The sequence below is a fragment of the Chamaea fasciata genome, unplaced genomic scaffold (genome assembly GCF_029207755.1).
Source record: "Chamaea fasciata isolate MVZ Bird 193981 ecotype frontalis unplaced genomic scaffold, bChaFas1.0.hap1 SCAF_1, whole genome shotgun sequence".
Lineage (NCBI taxonomy): Eukaryota > Metazoa > Chordata > Aves > Passeriformes > Sylviidae > Chamaea > Chamaea fasciata.
Window position 1 is genome coordinate 2,496,738 of NW_027094086.1, and position 19,344 is coordinate 2,516,081.

General features: G+C 49.9%; 1 protein-coding gene across 5 annotated transcripts in view; it reads right to left on the reverse strand.

Moving 5' to 3' along the window:
• Positions 1-19,344, reverse strand: part of ADGRB1 (adhesion G protein-coupled receptor B1) — a 288,143-nt gene that overhangs the window by 73,758 nt on the left and 195,041 nt on the right. For 4 of the 5 annotated variants that reach the window (XM_066175218.1, XM_066175211.1, XM_066175193.1 and 1 more), the window contains exon 18: positions 14,763-14,904. In XM_066175218.1, coding sequence (XP_066031315.1) covers positions 14,763-14,904 — 142 coding nt within the window. The remainder of the gene's footprint in view (positions 1-14,762; positions 14,905-19,344) is intronic. The other variant, XM_066175225.1, reaches the window with a different exon arrangement.

Sequence of the window (19,344 nt, forward strand, 5' to 3'; positions counted from 1 at the left end):
CAAAGTCTTTACAGGCACATCACACCAATAAAATGACTGAAAAATTAAACCATTTATTCTGCTCTGAAATTAAACAGTTTGGAATTTTAGGGGGGTGGGTTTTGTTTGGTTTTAGAAAAGTGTTTGCTATTCGTAATAGTTGCCTTGAGCCTGACTTCCTGCACATTTGAAATTAAAGATTCATGAAGTCAGAGAATTGCAGGAGCTCCGGCTGCAAGGGACATCTCCAGCTTTACAACCCAATTTGCAGCTCAAGACCAGCACTAACATCAGGTGAGGCTGGTGATGGCTTTGTCTGGATTTGGGAATTCTGGGAGATGCAGAGCTCCCATCCCATCCCACAGGTGCCCATTCCAGAGCCACAACCCGCTATTGGTGACAGGGTTTTTCCTGAGGTCACACAAGGAGAGGTTTAGATTGGCTGTCAGGAAAATTTTTTTTCACTGAAAGGCATTGGAAGAGGCTGCTCAGGGGAAGTGGTGGAATCTGCATCCCAGGAAGTGTTAAGGAAATGTCTGGATATTGCACTTAGGGACGTGGCTGAATCGTGAACGTGGTGTTACCAGGTTAACGGCTGGACTCCACGGTCTCGGAGATTTTTTCCCCCAACCTAAATTATTCCATGCACCTCCCGAGCTACAGTTTGTATCTTTCCCCCCTGTTACACCACCAGGCACAAGCGAGAGGAATTTGGTTTTGTAATTTTTCTAACTGTCCCACAGGCTGTGACCAGAGTTCCCTTTACGTCTTTGCAAGACCAAGCAAGTCGCTCTCCCTCCCCTCACAGGTCACGAGCACAAAGTAACCAGGCTCATTCCACCCTCCTGACACAGAACTGGACCAGCTGGGTGGGATTTATCCCAAGAATTGCACAAGAATGGTTTTGCTGTGCCACTGGCCCAAAGGCTTTTTATGACTCCTGTGAAGGGGTTTTTTTAAGCCTCACTGTATTGATTTCACTGCTGGTTGGACAACCCTTGTCAAAGCAGGGAGAGAGTTGTTAAAATTGCTGGAAAATAATGCTTTTAGCAGGGCTTACAGAAGCAAACAGCTTCCAGAACAAAAGGGTGTGTGTCAGTGCTGGAGAAAACAGCTCAGGAGGGTTGAGTGACCAAGAGGTGAATGTGCTCTTGTCAGCTGCCAAAGAAACACTGATTTTTTTTAATGCCCAATTCGGTCAGATTCAGGATTTCTCATCCAGGCTCAGGCCCTGTGAATATCACATTTATACTTCGTTGGGATGGGAAGTTTCCATGTACCCTGAGCCTGCTCAAGGGAAGGCTCAGTTTTCTCTCCCTGGACCAGCGATTTCTTGCAGTGACTGCAAGACAGGGAGAGAGGGAGAGCAGGACACAAGCCCTTCTTGGTGGATGTCAGGGATTTAGTGAAGGTAGGACTGGGCCAGGGGTGAAAGGAGATTTTTTGGAGGGTCAGCCTTGTCAGAGGGCTCACTCAACAGGGTTCACTCAACTCAAAGCAGATGAGCAGTGAGAGAGGACCAAAACATTCTTTGTTTTCCACAGAATCACAAAATAGTTTGGGTTGGAAGAGACCTTTGAAATCATCCAATTCCAACCCCCTGCCATGGGCAGGGACACCTTCCACTATCCCAGGTTGCTCCAAGCCCTGTCCAGCCTGGCCTTGGACACTTCAGGGATGAAGCAGCCACAGCTTCTCTGGGCAATCTGTGCCAGGGCCTCATCACCCTCACAGGGAAAAGTTTCTTCCCAGTATTTAATATAATTCCATCCTCTTTCAGTTTAAGCCATTCCCTCTCATCCTCTCACTCCGTGGCAGCGACATCAGTGCCCAACAACCCAAAATATGGTCCCCACACTGGCTACTAAAATGAACTCCATCCTGAAGTAAACCTTTAAAAAAGTCTTTCTCCACCTTTCTTATAACACTTCACATATTGAAAAATCAAAATAAGGTCTCCCCAGAGCCTTCTCTTCTCCATCATTTAACCTCTGAGAAGGGCTTTGAGGTCCCTGCATAAAGATCACTTAGAGGCACCACTAATAAAACATCTTTTCACACCTTCTTTCTGGAAGATGTGACACCTTCCCAGCTCAGCCCTTGCCACTGCGAGGCAGTGCCAGAGGATTTCCACCTTGCTTTGCTTCCCTCGTATCACAACCACAGACTGGCCACGTAAAAGCTAATAGCCACCCATTATCAGGAACACATTTGTGGAGCTCAGGGCTCCTTTTATATTATTTGGCCGGTCTAACAGGCAATTCTGTGTAATTACAGCACACAAAAATCACCCACAGAGATGTCGTAACACGCTACTATTTATTAACAATCGCTAACTCTTAGGTGGGTATTGAGTCTGCTGGCAAGATACAACGTGACAATTTGCTTTTAGCCAACAGCCTTGAGGAAGTTTTCAGGGCAGAGGAGTGGTCACTCAGCCTCTTCTTAATGGGACCTGTCAGGATAATTTCCTGCAGGCTGGCAGGGAATTACAGGAGTTAACAGTGGGCATTATCTACCTGCCAGTCAGCAACGCCAGGGTCAGCTCACTGCCAGGCTGGAACTCCCAGGCTGCTCTCCCTGCGCCTCAATGCCCAGTCCTGATGTCAAGGATGGATGGATCAGGCCCATATAGATGCTGAGAACCACTCTCCTCCCGACCAACCAGCTGTCCCCAAACATTTTCACCATCATCCTCCAAAACACTCTGAGCTTTATTCGCTTTATTTGTCCCTTTCTGACTGCACCTCGCTCAGCTAAGCTGCTGGAAGCCCGGTTCTATGGAGCTCTGGAGAAAAGCCTGGAGTCACTCCGCATCTCTCTGCCAGCTGCGGGTTTGGGAACCAGTGTGAGGAGCCAGGGGACCCCAAGGAGGAGAGCAGGGTCTATTCCCAGCTTGCCCACAGGTCAGCTGTGGACACACAGCTCCATCACTTAAGCCAATCTTCTCAAAGGCCTCTCAGCTGATCTGATTTAGGTGGCAAACACTGGCTTTATCTTCTCAGGGGCCTGTTTTGATCCCCTGGACATGGAAGGGAATAACACTGCACCTCCATCTCTCTTCCAAAGCTTAATTCAGCTTAGATTCCTGCTGTGTGCAAACGCCTCAGGGGGCTCCTAAGGCTGTGTCACAACAATCAAGCACCAGCACCTTATTCTCTGCTGTTCAAGACCTTTGGGAAGGATGGAGGAGAGACAGGAGAGAGCTTTTGGCTTAACTGTTTGTGAGCTGGTCAGATGGCATGTCTGGTTTTTAAATCTTTGCTTTTCTTGCATATGGAAAAATTGTTCTGTTCCAGCCTTTCCCTTTAAAGCACAGAGAGGAGAAAATAAAACCATTTTCCACAATGGAGCTGGTAATAATCAAAATGGCCAATTCCTCCACGGGCAGCAGCTCTTTGCTTCTGAGAAAACAGGGGCAGAAGTGAACTTTAATCACGTTGTGCAGCAGCACTGACACAGGCACTGCGGGAAACAGCAAACCTCAATCTCCCCGTGTCAGTCCTGGAAAATCAAATGCTCTAGGATCCACTCCACTGCCCTGAGATGAAGTGGTACAATGCAGGTATTCACACAAACATTCAAAGCAGAGGGAACTTGTCCACACTGCTCAGTGCAACATTAATTCTCCAAAACTCCTTGAAATGAGGTTGTGCTGAGGTGAGGGTCGGCTGCATCTTCCAGGCAAATAATAAGACAAGGGGAAATGGTCTCAAAATGCACCAGGAGAGGCTCAATTTGGATATCAGGAAAAATTTTTCCATTGAAAGGGTGGTTAAGCATTGGGACAGGCTCCCCAGGGAAGTGATGGAGTCACCATCCGTGGAAATGTTAAAAAAAAAGGAGCAGATGTGGCACTCTGAGATATGTTTAGGGGGCGTGGTGGGATTCAGCTGAAGGTTGGACTTGATGATCTTGGAGGTCTTTTCTAACCTGAATGATTTGATGATTCATGGACCATGCCATGTTCTGAACATTGCTGGTTGCCACAAGCTAAGACACATCCAGGGAGCATTATAAAAAGTAAATACTAGGGACAATTACAGGAGCTGCTCGAGCTGCTTCTGTTCTAGAGCTGCCTCTGCCATGGAGCTTACAATTATTATCATTATCATAATAATAATTGTTACTACTACCACTATTAGCATTACTGGCATTATTTTACCATAGGGACATATGTTCTGTAACTACTTTAAAAATGAGTCTTCTTTCCTGCACCTTCCTGCTTGGAATTATCATTTCCTTGTGCTACACAGAGAACAACCTGTTCAAATTCCTTAACTGACTTGGAAGCTCGTTGCCCTCATCCCTTGTAGCTTCCCAGCTGAGCACCTTGCAGGGAAATGTGGTAAGATTTACACACAGCTAAAATAAAATAAGCCCATAGCAGACTGGGAATGGAAAATGAGAGCAGAATCCAGACTGTGTTTATCCTGATTTAAGCAGTATTTTGGTTCCATGCCAGGCAACAGCATTTCACCAAATTACTCCAAACCAGCCCGCTGTTTGTTTTACACTATCAGTGGCATGCTGGAGAGTGGTGCCAGACCAGCAGCTCTCCCCACAGCATGGGCAAAATGTTCCTTCCCCATTTCTGTGCATCCTGCCCTTCAGAGAGACCCACCTGAGGAGTGGGGCAACACCTGAGGTCTCGGTGTCTGCAGGATGGCTCCTGCCCAGGATGCTCAGATCATCCATCTGCCGACCATCACAGAGAGCAAATATCCACTCCCCCTTTCCCCTCGCCTGTTGAAGTGCAGTCCTCAAGAAAAACCTTCCTCCAAAGCACAAGGAATGAACATTTGTGCAAAGACTGCACAAGCCATGCCTGAAGCATCTCTTATAACCTGAATTAAAGGTTATATTCTATGATTCTTCGAATTTAAGGTCTTTATCCACGACCCTTTAATTCAGAGAATCATAGAATATCCTGAACTGGAAGGGACCCACAAGGATCATCCAGTCCTACTCCTGGCCCTGCACAGGACACCCCAAAAATTCCACCTGGTGCCTGAGAGCGTTGTCCAAATGCTCGGGGCCGTGAGCATTCCCAGGAGAGCCTGTTTCGGTACCCAACGACCCCCAGGATGAAGAATCTTTTCCTGATGTCCAGCCTAACCCTCCCCTGACACAGCTCCAGCCATTCCCTCAGGACCCACCACTGTCACAGAGAGAAGAAATTGGTTCTGCCCCTCTGCTTCCCCTCGTGATGAAGCTGCAGACCCCTCAGTCTCCTCTTCTCCAGGCTGAACAAACCTTAATTATTACTTGTAGATGCTCCCATCTCTCACTATTCAATCACTGAAGATCCCTGCAAGATCCCTGAAGATCCTAACAATGGCTCCTGAACCAAACTAAGGCTGAACCAACAACTTTGGAGTAAAATATCCCCAGTTCACTTCCAGTCCTCAGAGGCTTTCAGGGGCTCCTTGGCTAAGGAAAGAAGATGAAGGGATTTCAGCCATTTGGGTTATTCTGCTGTTATGAGGATAACGACATCTTTATTCCCACTGCAATCTGAGGAGCCCCTGGGATCCAGCGTGTTTCCATCCCCAGCTGGTCACTGGGGAAACCACTGGTGCAAATTCCCTCTACGTGGAGCAGAGATCTCCAAGCAGCCCTCAAGGAATCAGCTTCCAACCCCAACCCCCAACTCATTCACAGCTGGGTGATTGGAAAGCGGAGCTGTAACAGCCTCTGGATTTACAGCTGTACTGAGCCGATATAAACAAAACCAAAAGTGGCCCCAGCAGTCAGATATTCTCCACCTGGGGAGACGCTGGCATGATTGCCATGTTTAAAAAGAGGGAAAAGAACCATTCGTCATGGAAAATGAAAGCGTTGTCTCGCTTGTGGGAGAAGAGCGGAGTCATTTTGCTTTCACGGATTTATTAAATATATTCTGTATATTCTTGTGGTGAGCAGGGCAGGTAGGCAGAGAGCAATGGAGCTGCAGGCTGAGTTTTGGCTGGCTGTTATCACGCCCAGCACAGTAACAGTTTCATGATTAGACACTCCTCACATTTAGAGGGACATTTCGAGCTCAAATACTCCCAATTACAACTCTGACATTACTTTTCCACACGTATTGCCCATTTTTGATTAAGAATTACCAAAATCTTGCCAGCAGGTTTATCCACTCAGCTATTACTTGATAGCAAAAGTATGAAGGGCACAAACCTCTCATAAACTGCTTCAATCTGGGCTTAAATGAACATAATAAAAATGACTTACCCATTTCCTACCACATGGCAATTTAAAGGCAACCTCAGCCTTTGTGCAGGGCATAAAGGTCTTAGAGGTGAAGCAGATTGTCAAATTTACCTAAAGAATTGCTTTTCCAGGCCAAAGCACAATGGAGATGGGTGCAGAGTAATAGAGGAAAGACAAGGAACACTCAACAGTTCGCCTGACTCTTTGAACGCACCGTGCTCAGTCCCCGAAGTGCTTTGAAAAGGAAGATGAATCTCATTTAGCACTAATTCTGACTCCCACCCCACGAGCCCATGAAGCCCAGCCTCCAGCACCCACTCGTTACCATTTTCAAACAAGCCCCTTTGTGATGCTCCCACGCCGTCCTCCTGCCTTGGGAGAAGCTCCCCAAGAAGCTCCTCGAAAGCCACCCAGAGCTTCAAACCTCCCCTGTAAAGCCCTGCCTGGTGCAATGCCCACAGCCCAATCCCACCCAGAGCTTCAAACCTCCCCTGTAAAGCCATGCCTGGTGCAATGCCCACGGCCCAATCCTGGCAGACGTGACCATGACTAACAACCTTGTGCCGTTTACACGAGCCCCCACGCCCGCCCCCATGCCAGCATCCCGGGGTTCCAGATGGAAAATTTCAGCTGAATTTCCCACACTGCTGGGTCAGGGTGGCTTTGTGGCTCAGCGCTGAGCAGGCTGAAGGGGTGCTCTCATAGCTGAAGCCTCCTGGCTGGCACAGGTTGTAAATATGAGATGACAGTGGATCGACAGCTACAGGTGGAAGTGGGAAGTTGTGGACAGACTTGGTGATTTTTGGCTTCCCCACCTGCCTCCAGCCCATTACTCCGCCTCCCACCAACGTGCTGCCCCTCTGCCAGGTTCCTCTCTCTATACACAGCGAGGCACAGACACCAAGGGGATCGACAACACACAGTTCCAGGTAGGAGAGTGGAAAAGACCTGAGAAGCTCAGCTCACGCCTCACCCTGATGCAAAACCATCAAAACCACCCCCAGCCTCTTCAAGAAAACCTTTGCTGATGGAGTCTGGGCTCTTGACTATCCCTGCAGTCAGAAGGTTTTCCCTTGCGCCTGAATTAAATCTCTCACTCTGCAATTTGAGCCCAATCCCCAGCAGACACAGAAAGCAGATTATTCCCTTTCCACAGCCACCTTCAACCCGTTTGAAGATTATCATCCTCTTTCCCCTCAGCCTTTTTTCTTTGAGGAAAGAGCCAAAATGTCTCACAGAGCTCAGCCATCAGTGTGGAGGCACCACACCAAACATCTCTGACACACTGTCCTCTCCCACACGCCCTCCCACACTCCGGGCTGTGCCAGTCATCCTGCCTGGACCCAGAGCAGAGTAATCCCAGGCAGGTAACACTCACACACTTGGTTCACATTTCTGGCCCTCGAATCTGCTCACAAGAGAGGCTGAGAGCTGCTTTCCGAGCTTTTAGCAAAGGAGAAAGTGGGAATTGGGAAGACCCTGGTATCCTGGCTTAAATCCACACCTCCTTTAGCAGAGCAGTAAGCTGTGGCAGGGTAATAGGGCAGCTGTCACACTTGCTAAGCTGCCTTCATGGCAACAAGCCATTAAGCACAGCAGCTCAGAATAAGCACCAAACCCCTCAGGAATGCCCGGACATGCAGGATCCCAGGGCATTCTCTGTGAGGCTTTAATCTGAGCTGAAGACAGGGGACCAAGCCCAGCCCTGCTCTGCTCCCGGGGTCACTCGGTTAATGCCAGCGCCGCTCTCGCCTTTCCACCGAAGGGTGAATTTGGCTCGGCATTACTCACGCTCCAGCACTGAATCCCACAACGGCTTTAAGCTCCCAGCCACTTGATCCTGCTCCTCTCCCACGTCCCCTTCAGATGGAGAGATACGGGAGGGTGATGCAGCATTTGCCTGCAGAAGAGTCCCTGCCAGGGCTGCGCCGAGCTCGGCTGGCTGGCGGGGGCCGAGCCGCAGCCCCACGCTGCTGCAATCCCACCAGCTGGAGTTTTGTCAGGAGTTAAAGACCTGGGAGAATCCACCAGCGCCGAGCAGGAACTCGGGGAGGGAAGCTTGTCAGCTGGGAATATCTCCCCAAGCACCCGGCGGATCGACAGACAGCGAAATCCGCAGACAGCCGCCAAGGAGGTGGGATGCTGGATGACTGCTTATTATGCTGAGCCAAATCCTCCTATTATTACCTCCTGTGGTACCTGTCTTCTTTTAATATATTCAAGTGTTGTCTCTGCTAGAAGCACAGCACAGTGCTGAGAGGGAATTCCTGTCCCACTTGTCTCGCATGCCTTGCCTGTGTATGTTCCAATATCAATCACTTATTTGCTAATGGGGTCTTTTATTAGATATCTGCGTACAGCACACAGCAGTGGCTATCTCCAGTCAATTCTTGCAGCAGAATAACAAACCCAGGCTGCCTCTGGCACCTGAAGCACACCACGAGCTCTGTCAGTGATCCCCTTCCTCTTAAAACCCAACATAAATCACCTGTACATCAACTCCAGGTCCTCTCCAAACTCAAATGAGATTTAGCCTGAATTCACTCTGCAGCACAAACTGACAGACTCCACGTCAGCGACAGAGCAACTTTAAAACCAGGTGATTTCCAGCAAAGCAAAAATGTAGGAACACAGTCCAGTGCTTTCTGTTAAGAGGGCACTTCGGAAAAATAATGGACTTCTTTCAAGAGGGAGTTGGACCGTGGGTTTGTCCCCCTAAGAGCACCACACAACCCGTTTCCTTCTTAATCACATTAGGAGAAAGAGTAGGAGGGGAAAACTGTCTGCCCAGCTGGTTCCCACCCTGTCTTCTCCATACTATCCACGCCTGCTGAAACTCAGGAGGGCTAAACTGGATTTAGTGACAAGAGCCTCCCTGCTGAGCACAGCAAAGAGCAGCCGTGATTTACAGAATCACCAGCCTGATCCTACAGGCTGCCATGGACCTTGAGGAAAAGCACCCCAGAGAAAACACAGCAGCTGCTCCTGCTGTGGAGCAGGAGATGGGCAAAGCCCAGAAATCCCCAGCAGCACTTAGACCACGTCCTTCCCCAACCCCAGCACAGAGCTCTCCTGGGATGAGCAGGAGTCCAGCTGGAGTGGCTCTTCACCACTCCCACCTTGGCACCTCCGCACCCAGGGGGAGTTCAGTGGCAACAGCACAAATCCCCAGGAAATCTCAGGCAACGTTTCCAGCTTCAAGAGGCGTAATCAGCTCCGAAGAGACACTTACACACAGCAGCATCCTGGAGAGGACGGGGTGATTGCAGGGAGAGGTGCCAGCAGCATGAGCATGGGAGCTCACAGAGGATTTGGACCTCAAAAGCCCAAATGTTCGTGGCTCAGCAATGTTCACCCTGGCACAGCTCCTGCCAAGCGGGCAAGAGGAGGCTCCTAATGCTCTGTCAGGGAAATGACAGCACTTGGTGCTTCCTGGAGCACCCTTCAGGCTCGGGGCACTGTGCAAATGTGGATGCACAGAGCCCGGGATGTCACCTGCAAGGGTGCTGCAGCTGGAGAAAGGGAGGCACAAAGCAGGGAAGTGTATAGCTCAAGGTCACAATTTCACTGACAGGCACAGAAAATCTCCGGCAGTTGCCTCAACAACACACCCAAATACACCAAACTTTCCCCTAAACCGTTAAACTCCTAAAAACCTGACCACAGTTTGATGTCTCAAAGACTTTGAGCCTGGCAAAACCGAAAACTTCCCTTCCTCAGGAAAGTCCAACTTCTGAATTGCAGAAAAAGCAGCACCAGTATTAACCAAGCCTGGAAACTGCTGTGAACATGAGAACTGTCAGTTCTCAAGGTATGCAAAAGGCTTTGTTCCTATCCAGACTCCAAATTTCACGTGACACGTGATGGAAGAATATAACTGTTAAAATGTTCACCTCCAAATGAAGTTCTCTACTCTTATCTAAATTAAACTGCTATAATCTTCCATCAAAATGTTGTCAGAATTGCTACACCCTTACAAAATGTTTGATTCATAACACCAATTTTTTTTTTTTTAATTTTTTGCTGCAGGGAAACCTGGATCTCCTCCCTGTGCAAGAGAGGCCCTACAGAATTTTAGGAGCTTAAAATAACCTACCTTGTGTGTGTGTGCACTGTCCATGAAGTACAGAGAGCTCCTGTAGCACAGGACAATCTTTTCAGGGGGAAGATCCTCAGGGCACAACCAGATCTCTGAAGGTCCCCTCCATCCCAAAATGGGAAAGTTTCAGGGACAAAAAAGGAAATGTTGTGAGCTGAGAGAGGAGCTCTATCCCCATGAGTAGGAAGCACACCAGGAAAGGTGCTTCCTATTCTTGCAAACTGGAGGTAACACTGAACAAAACCTCTTGCAACATCCTGGGATACAAATCCTGGAATCATTATGGTGGGAAAATATCTCTGAGACCATCAAGTCCAACCATCAATTCAGCACCCAAGTGCCACAGCCACACATTTCTTGAACACTTCCAGGGATGGGGAGTCCACTGCTTCATTGGGCAGCCTGTTCCAATGGTTGACAACCCTTTCCATGAAGATTTTTTTTCCTAATATCCAATCTAAACCCCTACTGGCACAACCTGCGGCCGTTTCCTCTCGTCTCACAGGTGTGCTCACTGTGGATGCTCATCTGCCTGGCCAGCACTCACCCAGGCCAGCTCTGCTACAATAAACCCCACAAAACTCTACAGCTGCTGGTTTTGCCTGTCATAAAATGCCAACACAGAGGTCAGATGTCCCAAAAATTTGGCGCAGGCATAACAAACTCAGCACCCCTACAAGTTCTTGACACCAGCTCCTGATCTTCAACAAGCCCAGAAATGAGAGGACAGCTCAGATGCCTCTCTCTGCTCAGCTGTCTGCAGGCAGGACCAGTAAGGAGGGGGAGAGACAACAAGATTTATGTGTGGAGTTTTACTCCAGCCCTAAGGGCTGCACAAACCACAGAACCATCAGTTGGGGTTGGAAGGGACCTTAAAGATCATCCAATTCCAATGCCCTGCCATGGACAGAGACACGTTCCACAGCTTTCCCAAAACCCCATCCAAGCTGTACTGAGCTAAGCTTTAAAGCTCGATTGACTTTACAAAGGCCAAGCACAAGGTGGAAGGCAGCAAAGAAAACATGAGCCAAACTCAGCTGAGACAACCAAAGAGTGGAAGGCTTTGCTGCTCAACCTCAGGCTTACTTCCCACCTCCAAAAACTGCCAAAATACATTGGAAAAAACCCGCCACCACAAGCCTCACATGCAGCTCTGTGGTTTCCCTTTGCCCTCATTCTCTGTTAGCACTGCTACTGTGCAGGTGTAGCACCACAGGCATCGCCCTTCCGAGACAGGCAGGGTATAAAGCTAAAACAAAAAGACAGTCCCAAAATGCTTGTGAATGTTCCTTAATTTAAAAGGTTTTAATCTTTCATGATGGTCAAACAGCAGCGGTGCCAAAGCAGGGCATGAGGCTGCCTCTGTCAAGTGGAAATAGCAGGGGAAATCAAACACAAATCCGAACTCCAGCTTTTGAGCTGGATCCGAACAGCTCCATCACGGTTTAGGGATGTCTGTCTCCCAAACTGATTCGAAACACAGCACTTTCAGCCTCCAGCTCCACTGAAATCAAGGAAAACTTCTTCCTTTCTCCACCACACGAGCAACTCTCAGGTCCCAGCCCAGGCAAACTGTCCTTGGCCGGTCCGAATCAGCAGCAACAGTCATCCCAAAAGCCTTTTTTTCACTGCAAAGGAGCTGTGCCCATACCAGGGTTACAAATATTTCAAGCTGCCAGGGCCAAAGGCTCCAGAAGGGAGATTTATAGCAATAAATAATATTAATGACACAGGCGGACGGAGCTTCTTGTCCTGAGAGCTCCAAAGGCACATGAAAAACTGCACCATAAATGTCACCACCGCAGACACCAACGATGACGAGATGCCACCTCTGGGGACGGGAGGCAACGTGGGCTTGTTCAGAATGAGATTTGGGGAGGAGAGTGAGGGAATGAGGAGCTGGATGAGCACAGCCCTGCAAGCTCACAGGGCAGGCACAGGCAGGAGATGGGTCCCAGCTGGTTCAGCCTCACTGGTGCTCCCCATCATCATCAAACCCTTGGATTGGCTTAGCTGGAGGGACTCAGGAGATATCCAAGCCCCAGTTCTCCCCCCAGCACATCCAAAGGACTCATCCTGATGCTCATGAGTGGATTCGAGGTCAGGAAAAAATGACTTGGGGAAACATAACCCAAACAGCAGCCAGAGCAGTTGAAAAGAGGGCAAAAGAAGCAACTTTAGGCCTAAACCCCAAAGGAGCAGCTGTAAGTATAGTTGCAGATATAATAAAACATGCCTGGGGGAAGGAAGCTGTATCCTCCTGCAGCCAAGCCCACTCTCAAATGCAAAAATACTTGCAGGGATGATAAAGGGCTGACACCCACCCTGTGTTATCCAGACAACACCCAAACACCTGAAGCTGAGGGAGCAGCAGCATCTGGCCACATCAAATTAACCATTTTTTCCCCAGGTTGCTTAATTAAATAATACCAAACAGCGTGTGAACATAAAATCTACATAAGAGAAACTTCTGCTTCAGCCAAGGTGAAAATTCCCTTTGCTTTTCCCACACTGCCTGATCCTCTGCCCACTTCCAGAAGATGGATCAGCAGGGGACCTGCAGCTCAGCTGCACATCTGGGCTCCCTTCATTCCAGGCTTTGCCTTAGAAGCTTCCCTGCAGCAGAAACCTTTCCCCAGCCATGCAACCTCCCAAAACTTTGTCAGGCTATCTCAGAGTCCTTCCCATGCAGGGCAAGGCTCACTCATCAATCACAACCTCTAGATCCAGGCCCTAAAGCTGCTGGAGCTTGGGGTGAAGGGTGAAGCCCTGCTGCTGGCAGGTAGGTCACAGCTCTGCAGGCTCCCAGGGCAGGTGATAAATCCCACCTGGCTCACCTGAGATCACCCTGTCCACCTCAAGAAGGCTGGAAATACTCCTGGAGAGCACCAGCCCAGCAGCTGCTTCCCTGCCCGCTCCGTTTTTGGTGGCAGGACAAGGAAACAACAACCCATGGAAGAAGATGGGTGCAGGGATGCCAGGATTGATGCAGCCAGCTGCTTCCAAGCGGGAACACACTCCCAGTCCTACCTCCGAGCATCCTTCAACCAGAATATCTCTACCTGAGACCACAGAGTTGGTGCCTCTGTCCAGAGGATCCCAAAAGCTGCTCTGCCCAACACCCCAGAGCCCATTTCTCAGCCCTGTGGTGGCTGGGCCTGCTCGGGGCCCGGGCAAACACAACCAACACTGTGTCTTTAAAACCACTTCAGTGCAGATGTTGTTTCCATGGTAACTAGTGGACCAAATACATTAGTGTTTCTAATAATAAACCAAACCTTCATCTTGGAAAATGTGATCCCCCCTCTCCCTTTACCATGCTCACCCCTTCCTTTCTTCCTTTCCCCTCCTCTTTTGCCGAATTAAGCCAGCATTTAACAAGCAAGCCATAATTAGTAAATAATTGCAAGGGCCCAGTAACTCCCAGTGCCCAGGCAGATGGAGAAGCTTTAGGTGGAGGAGGGGGTGGCTTTGCTCTGTGAACCTGGGAACTGTCCAAAAAGGGATGAACTACTTAAAAAAAAAAAAAAAGAAAGAAAGAAAAAAAAAGGAAAACAAATTCAAAAGCACAAGGTGGAAGAGAGGAGCCTGCGAAGCGTCTTTTGACCACCCCAGTGCCGTCTTTAATGCCCTGGCACCCTCCCCGTGCTCTGACTCAGGGTGCAGCCGCCCAGCGATAATTTCTAGGAATCTCGCTTTTTTTTTTTTTTTTTTTCTCTTTCCCGGAGGCTCCGTCCGAGACGCGGCACCGACTTCGTGTCCCCGACAAGCGGCCAAAAAAACTTCACAACTCCTCCCCTCCACGCTCCCCGATTCCGGAGTGGGAACCCCCCCGCCACACACATACACACACGCACACACACACACACACGCACACACACCCCCAAAAACTGCGTGGGGCGGCGGGAAGGACGGCGAGGCGGGGATGGAGACACGCGGGGAGGGAGGCGGAGCGGGGCGATTCCGCCCCCCCCAAAATAACCCACGTGCGAAGATTCCGCGCGTGGGGGAGCCCACGGGAGCCAAGACGCCTGTGGGGGCCGGCGGCTGCCCACGTTTAGCGGGGCTCACGTCCCGAGAACCAGCGCAGGGATGGAAGGATAGATGGGGAGGACGAGGGGAGCAGCCCCGATGTCCGTGCGCGTGTGTCCCCAAAGCTGCGCTCAGGGTCGGGGGGGAAGGGGAGAGGAAGGACGGCGGGGAAGAAGGAAGGGGGAGGGTTATGCAAAGCCTCACGCTGTTGTCGCCACGGCCCCGGTGACACCGGACTGCAGCAGCAGCAGCGGCAGCCGCGCTCGGGGCTGTCCCCGCCGCGCCTCCGCGGTACCCGAGAGTCGAGAGCCGGGGATGCTCCGCTGCATCCCGGGAGCGTCCCCTTCCCTCCCGCTCTATTCCGCCCTGTCCCCCGTGTGTCCCCACACCTCCCCGGCCCCTCCGCTCCTCCCTCCGCGGTGCCGCCGGCGGGACTCACCATGTCGGGGCTGAGCTGGGCTAAGATGGCGAAGGCGGAGAGCCGGTCACACAGGCACTTGGTCCGGGAGGCGTCGAGCGGGACCGTTCGGCAGCCGCGCCAGGACCAGGCGCCGGGCGGAGAGGCGGAGGCGGAGGCTCTGCTGGAGGGAGGAGAGCAGGGAGGGAGGGACGGGGCGGCGGAGCGGGGAGAGAGGGAGAGCGGCCGTCAGGGCGGGCGGGGAGCGGGCACCGCGCCCCCCGCCGCCCCCATCCCACCAACCCCCCACCGGACCTGCGTCTCCATCCTGGTCCTGGTGCGGGACCGTCTCCGGGTCCCCCGCCCCGCTGTGACCCCTCCATCACCCCCCGCACATGGGGACGGCCCCCTGCAGCTCCCGGGCTTGCCCGGTCTCACGATCGCCATACACACGTCCCTAACCCTAAAGCCCTGCCCCACATATCCCATATACACCCCCTAACCCTATAGATCTTTCCCATCTATCCCATACACACCTCTCTAACCATATAGCCCTGTCCCACATGTCCCATATACACCTTCCTGACGCTATAACTCTTTCCCACATATCCCATACACACCTCTCTAACCCTATAGCCCTGTCCCACATATCCCATATACACCTTCCTGACCCCATAGCTCTTTCCCACATATCCCATATACACCCTTTTGCCCCTATAACCCTGTCTTTCTTATCCCACATACACCTTAACCCTACAACCCTGCCCTACGTGCCGCATATATACCTTCTTAGCCCTATAGCCCTTTCCCACTTATCCCATATACACCTTCTTAGCCCTATGCCCAGTCCCACATATCACATATACATTTCCTTAAGCTTATACCCCTGTCCCACTTGTTCCATATACACACCCTTAACCCTACAGCTCTGCCCCATTTATCCCATATACCCATGCACAACTTCCCACCCAACATGTGCTGCACAACCCTATAGCCCTGTGACACCCACCATATTGATCCACATGTGGGACATATGGCTAAATAATCCTACAGCCCAGCCCCTACACAATCTGAACACACTTCCCCATCCCTACAGCCCTGTCCCACATATCCCATTTATGGATATAACACTACAGACCTAAAATACCTGACTCCCCCCACAGCCACATCTCTCACCCCATACACCCCAACCTCCTGCTCCACACCCCAAATGGATGTGTATAGACCTCCCCCAGCCGCAGGAACCCCAAATCACAGCTTCACCCCTCCCATATTCCTTCTCCAAAGGCCAGCCCAGGACCCTCCTCATCCCTTTCCCACATTCTCAGAGCTCTGGGCATGGCAGGGATGTTCCTCCCTCATGGCCAGAGGGACCTGAAGACATCAAAGGGACAGATCCCTTCTTTGTCCCGGCATCTTTTCAGGATGGAAAAAAGCAGCAGAATAGGGAAGGGGCCATAGATGGGGATGTCTCCCTGGTCTTCATCCCACAGGTGGGGTGGTTTCATGAGGAAAAATGATTGCAGCCCCATCTCTGTGTGAGCACAAGGGGCCAAGCCAGGGAAAAGGGGAATCTCCTGCTCAGCCTCACATGCTGGGACAGTGGGGACCCAAAAACTGCAGTCATTTTCCACCCATTGCTTCTGTGTCTTATCCAGTCCTATCTCATGGGATATGGTCACGCAGGGAGCGCAGATGCGGAGAGCAAGTGCAGAAATTCAGTAGATGGGGAGAAGATCAGCATCCCTGTGCATAACCTGGGCTTCCCAGGAACCCGAGACAGGATGTGGAGGCAGAGCAAAAGAGCCATCTGCCTTCACTGAAGGGACGTGGGGAAAGATGTCCCATGCCCACAGCTGACCATCCTCAGAGGAGGGGACCTCGGCAGCAACGCCAGACGCGAGCCCACGGCAGCTCCAGATGGAGTCAAGCTGCTCAGCAGCCTTGGGTGCATCACAGATGGCCCGGACAGCTCTGTGCTGCTGGCTCCAGAGACCTGCCCTGAGTCACACACAAGTTCTTTGCAGGTCTTGACTCGGTGCAGGCTCTGACCTGCTCCTAACGCGACGATTCCGAGCCTCCCTGCACCTCCCTGTGTCACCGTGGCCTGGGTGACAGAGCACCAGCACATCCTGCTGTCACTGGCTGCTCAGACCCTGTTCAACATGTGACCCTGAGCCTTCCTGAATTATTTCTGGTTTGGGTTGGAGCACTGTTCATAGTTAAAAACAAATTAATTTTACTGTAGAAGTTGTAGGCAATACACAAAACCTTTTTCTTCTTCTTTTTTTTTTTTTCTTTTTTTTTTTTTTTTCCCCTGGTGCTCATCCAGAGCTTTCTAAATGTCTGGACCCTACTAAATATCTGAACATCCCATTCCTGAGAGTGTCCAAGGCCGGGCTGGATGGGATTCGGAGCAACCTGGTCTAGTGGATGGTGTCCCTGCCCATGGCAGGGGGCTGGAACTAAATAATCTTTAAGGTCCCTTCCAACCCAAACCATTCTGTGATCCCGTGGTTCTCCGTCCATCCATCTCATGGGATATAAATGTCTTCTCTGGATCAGCAGCTCTTCACATGGTTTTCTCTGAGCTGTCACATCATCTCTCGGAGACTTTCAGAGAGATTTTCAGACGCTGGCATTGTTCTTTCTTTCATGCACCTTCTGACATTCCCCAACACCCTCATCGGAAAGGACCAGGAGATCTAAGAGCAGTCTCGTGGGAAATCTGAATTCTGTGTTCTCCCCTCTATGTCCTGCTCCTGTTTCCAAGATCTGCATTATTGAGTTGTTTTGTTTATCCACTGTCACCGAGAAAAATGACTTATTTATGATGTGTACAAATAATGACAAATTCCCAGACTCCAACAACTGGTTCTGTATTCTCCTAGAAAGTATTAATTTAGCTTGACAAAATCTATTTTCCATAAGTTGATTGCTATTAATGCCTCTGTTTTAATGAGCATGCTATTATTCAATTATAATCATAATATTACCCACAATCCTTAAATTTTTGGATCCTGTTTCAGATGGATATTGTGCCCACGACAGATGTGAGGCTGCTGTGCTTACACACACTTGCTCCTCTCTCCAGATCTGGAGAACTCTTCCGCCTTCCTTTTCCTAAAGAGCAGTGATCCCAAATTGGTCTTAACCCACTCTTTTAAAATCCTTGCCTTCCAAATTGCTTTGTCTTGTTACTTGCGCCCACATCTCACTTTGCTGGATGATGTGCAGCACGTTTTCCAGCTGCTGGTGTAATGAAAAGTATATCATTAGGCTGGGATGTGGATTAAGGAACCAGGCTCTCTTCCAATTACAGAATACAGGCATTTATTGAAATTCCTGCATTATTGTAAATAAATCTGTCATTTCGAGCTAGTAACAAACCAATACCATCAGGATTTATTATGGGTTTAGTAGACTCTAAATTTTGCGTTTTATGAATCTTTCCTGTTCTGAAGAATAAAATTCTTATACCTTTCCTTTTTGTTTTTTTCCCCTCTTGTATTTTTCAAGCTTTTAATTTGCATTGCTTGCTGTCAGTTTATCCTTTGTCCAGATTTCCACAACAGCTTTTACTTTCCCTCTATAACAGACTATTGTGGGGGGGTTTTGTGGATATGGGTGCATTTAGCTTGTGGTGGGGATTTTTTGTTAGCTGAGGGTTTTTTAGTGCTCTGTTTATCTTTTTCATTTATGGGATTGAGGATATCTAGAAAAGTGCTTTTAAAAGGCTCCTCATGATAGAATTTTGGAATCATAGACGGGTTTTATAAGGGACTTTAATAAAGATTTTTTTTGCCAACCTCCTGCCATGGGCAGGGACACCTCCCACTCGACCAGACTGCTCAGTGTCCCATCCAACCTCGCCTTGGACACTTCCATGGATGAGGCACCCACAATTTCTCTGGAAAACTTGTGTCAGCACCTCTCTCCTCTCACAGGGAAGAATTTCTTCCCAATACCCCATCTCACCCTGCTCTCTGGAAGTTTAAAGCCATTCCCTGTGTCCTGTCACCCCAGCCCCTGTCCAAAGTCCCTCTCCAGCTCCCTTGGAGCTCCTTTGGGCACTGGAAAGGGCTCTGAGATGTCCCTGGAGCCTCCTCTTCTCCAGACTAAACAACCCCAGGCCTTCCAGCCTGTCCTTTCATCCTTAACTCTATCCTCAGCTTTTTTTCTGTTCAAGCAGCCTTTCCCAGCAAATGGAAATGCTTAAATCTCCCATTTTTAGAGCATCAGATTTGTGTACATTGCCACACACAGACACCCCCTGCCCCAAGGAACCAGAACTCTCTTCAGATGTGGGAATACATTTGTCCTCACATCACTTCCAATGCCAAAGTCCAGCTTTACTCATTTACCAGCTTTCAAAGTAGACTAGGACAGATCTGGGCCATACATCAACAGAAGTAAACTCATCCAAAAGGAAAGAAAAAAAAAAAAAACCAAGGAAAATAAATCAGAAAACCAACAAGAACAGGAAACCCCAGGGAAAGTATCAGAAAACAAATAACACTCCCCAGCTGCTGTGCCTGGTCTCACACTCCCATGGCAGAAAAGCTGACAGAACAGCACTGAATGCAGTATCAGGATAAAATCTATCCAGGGCCAAAGCCATACT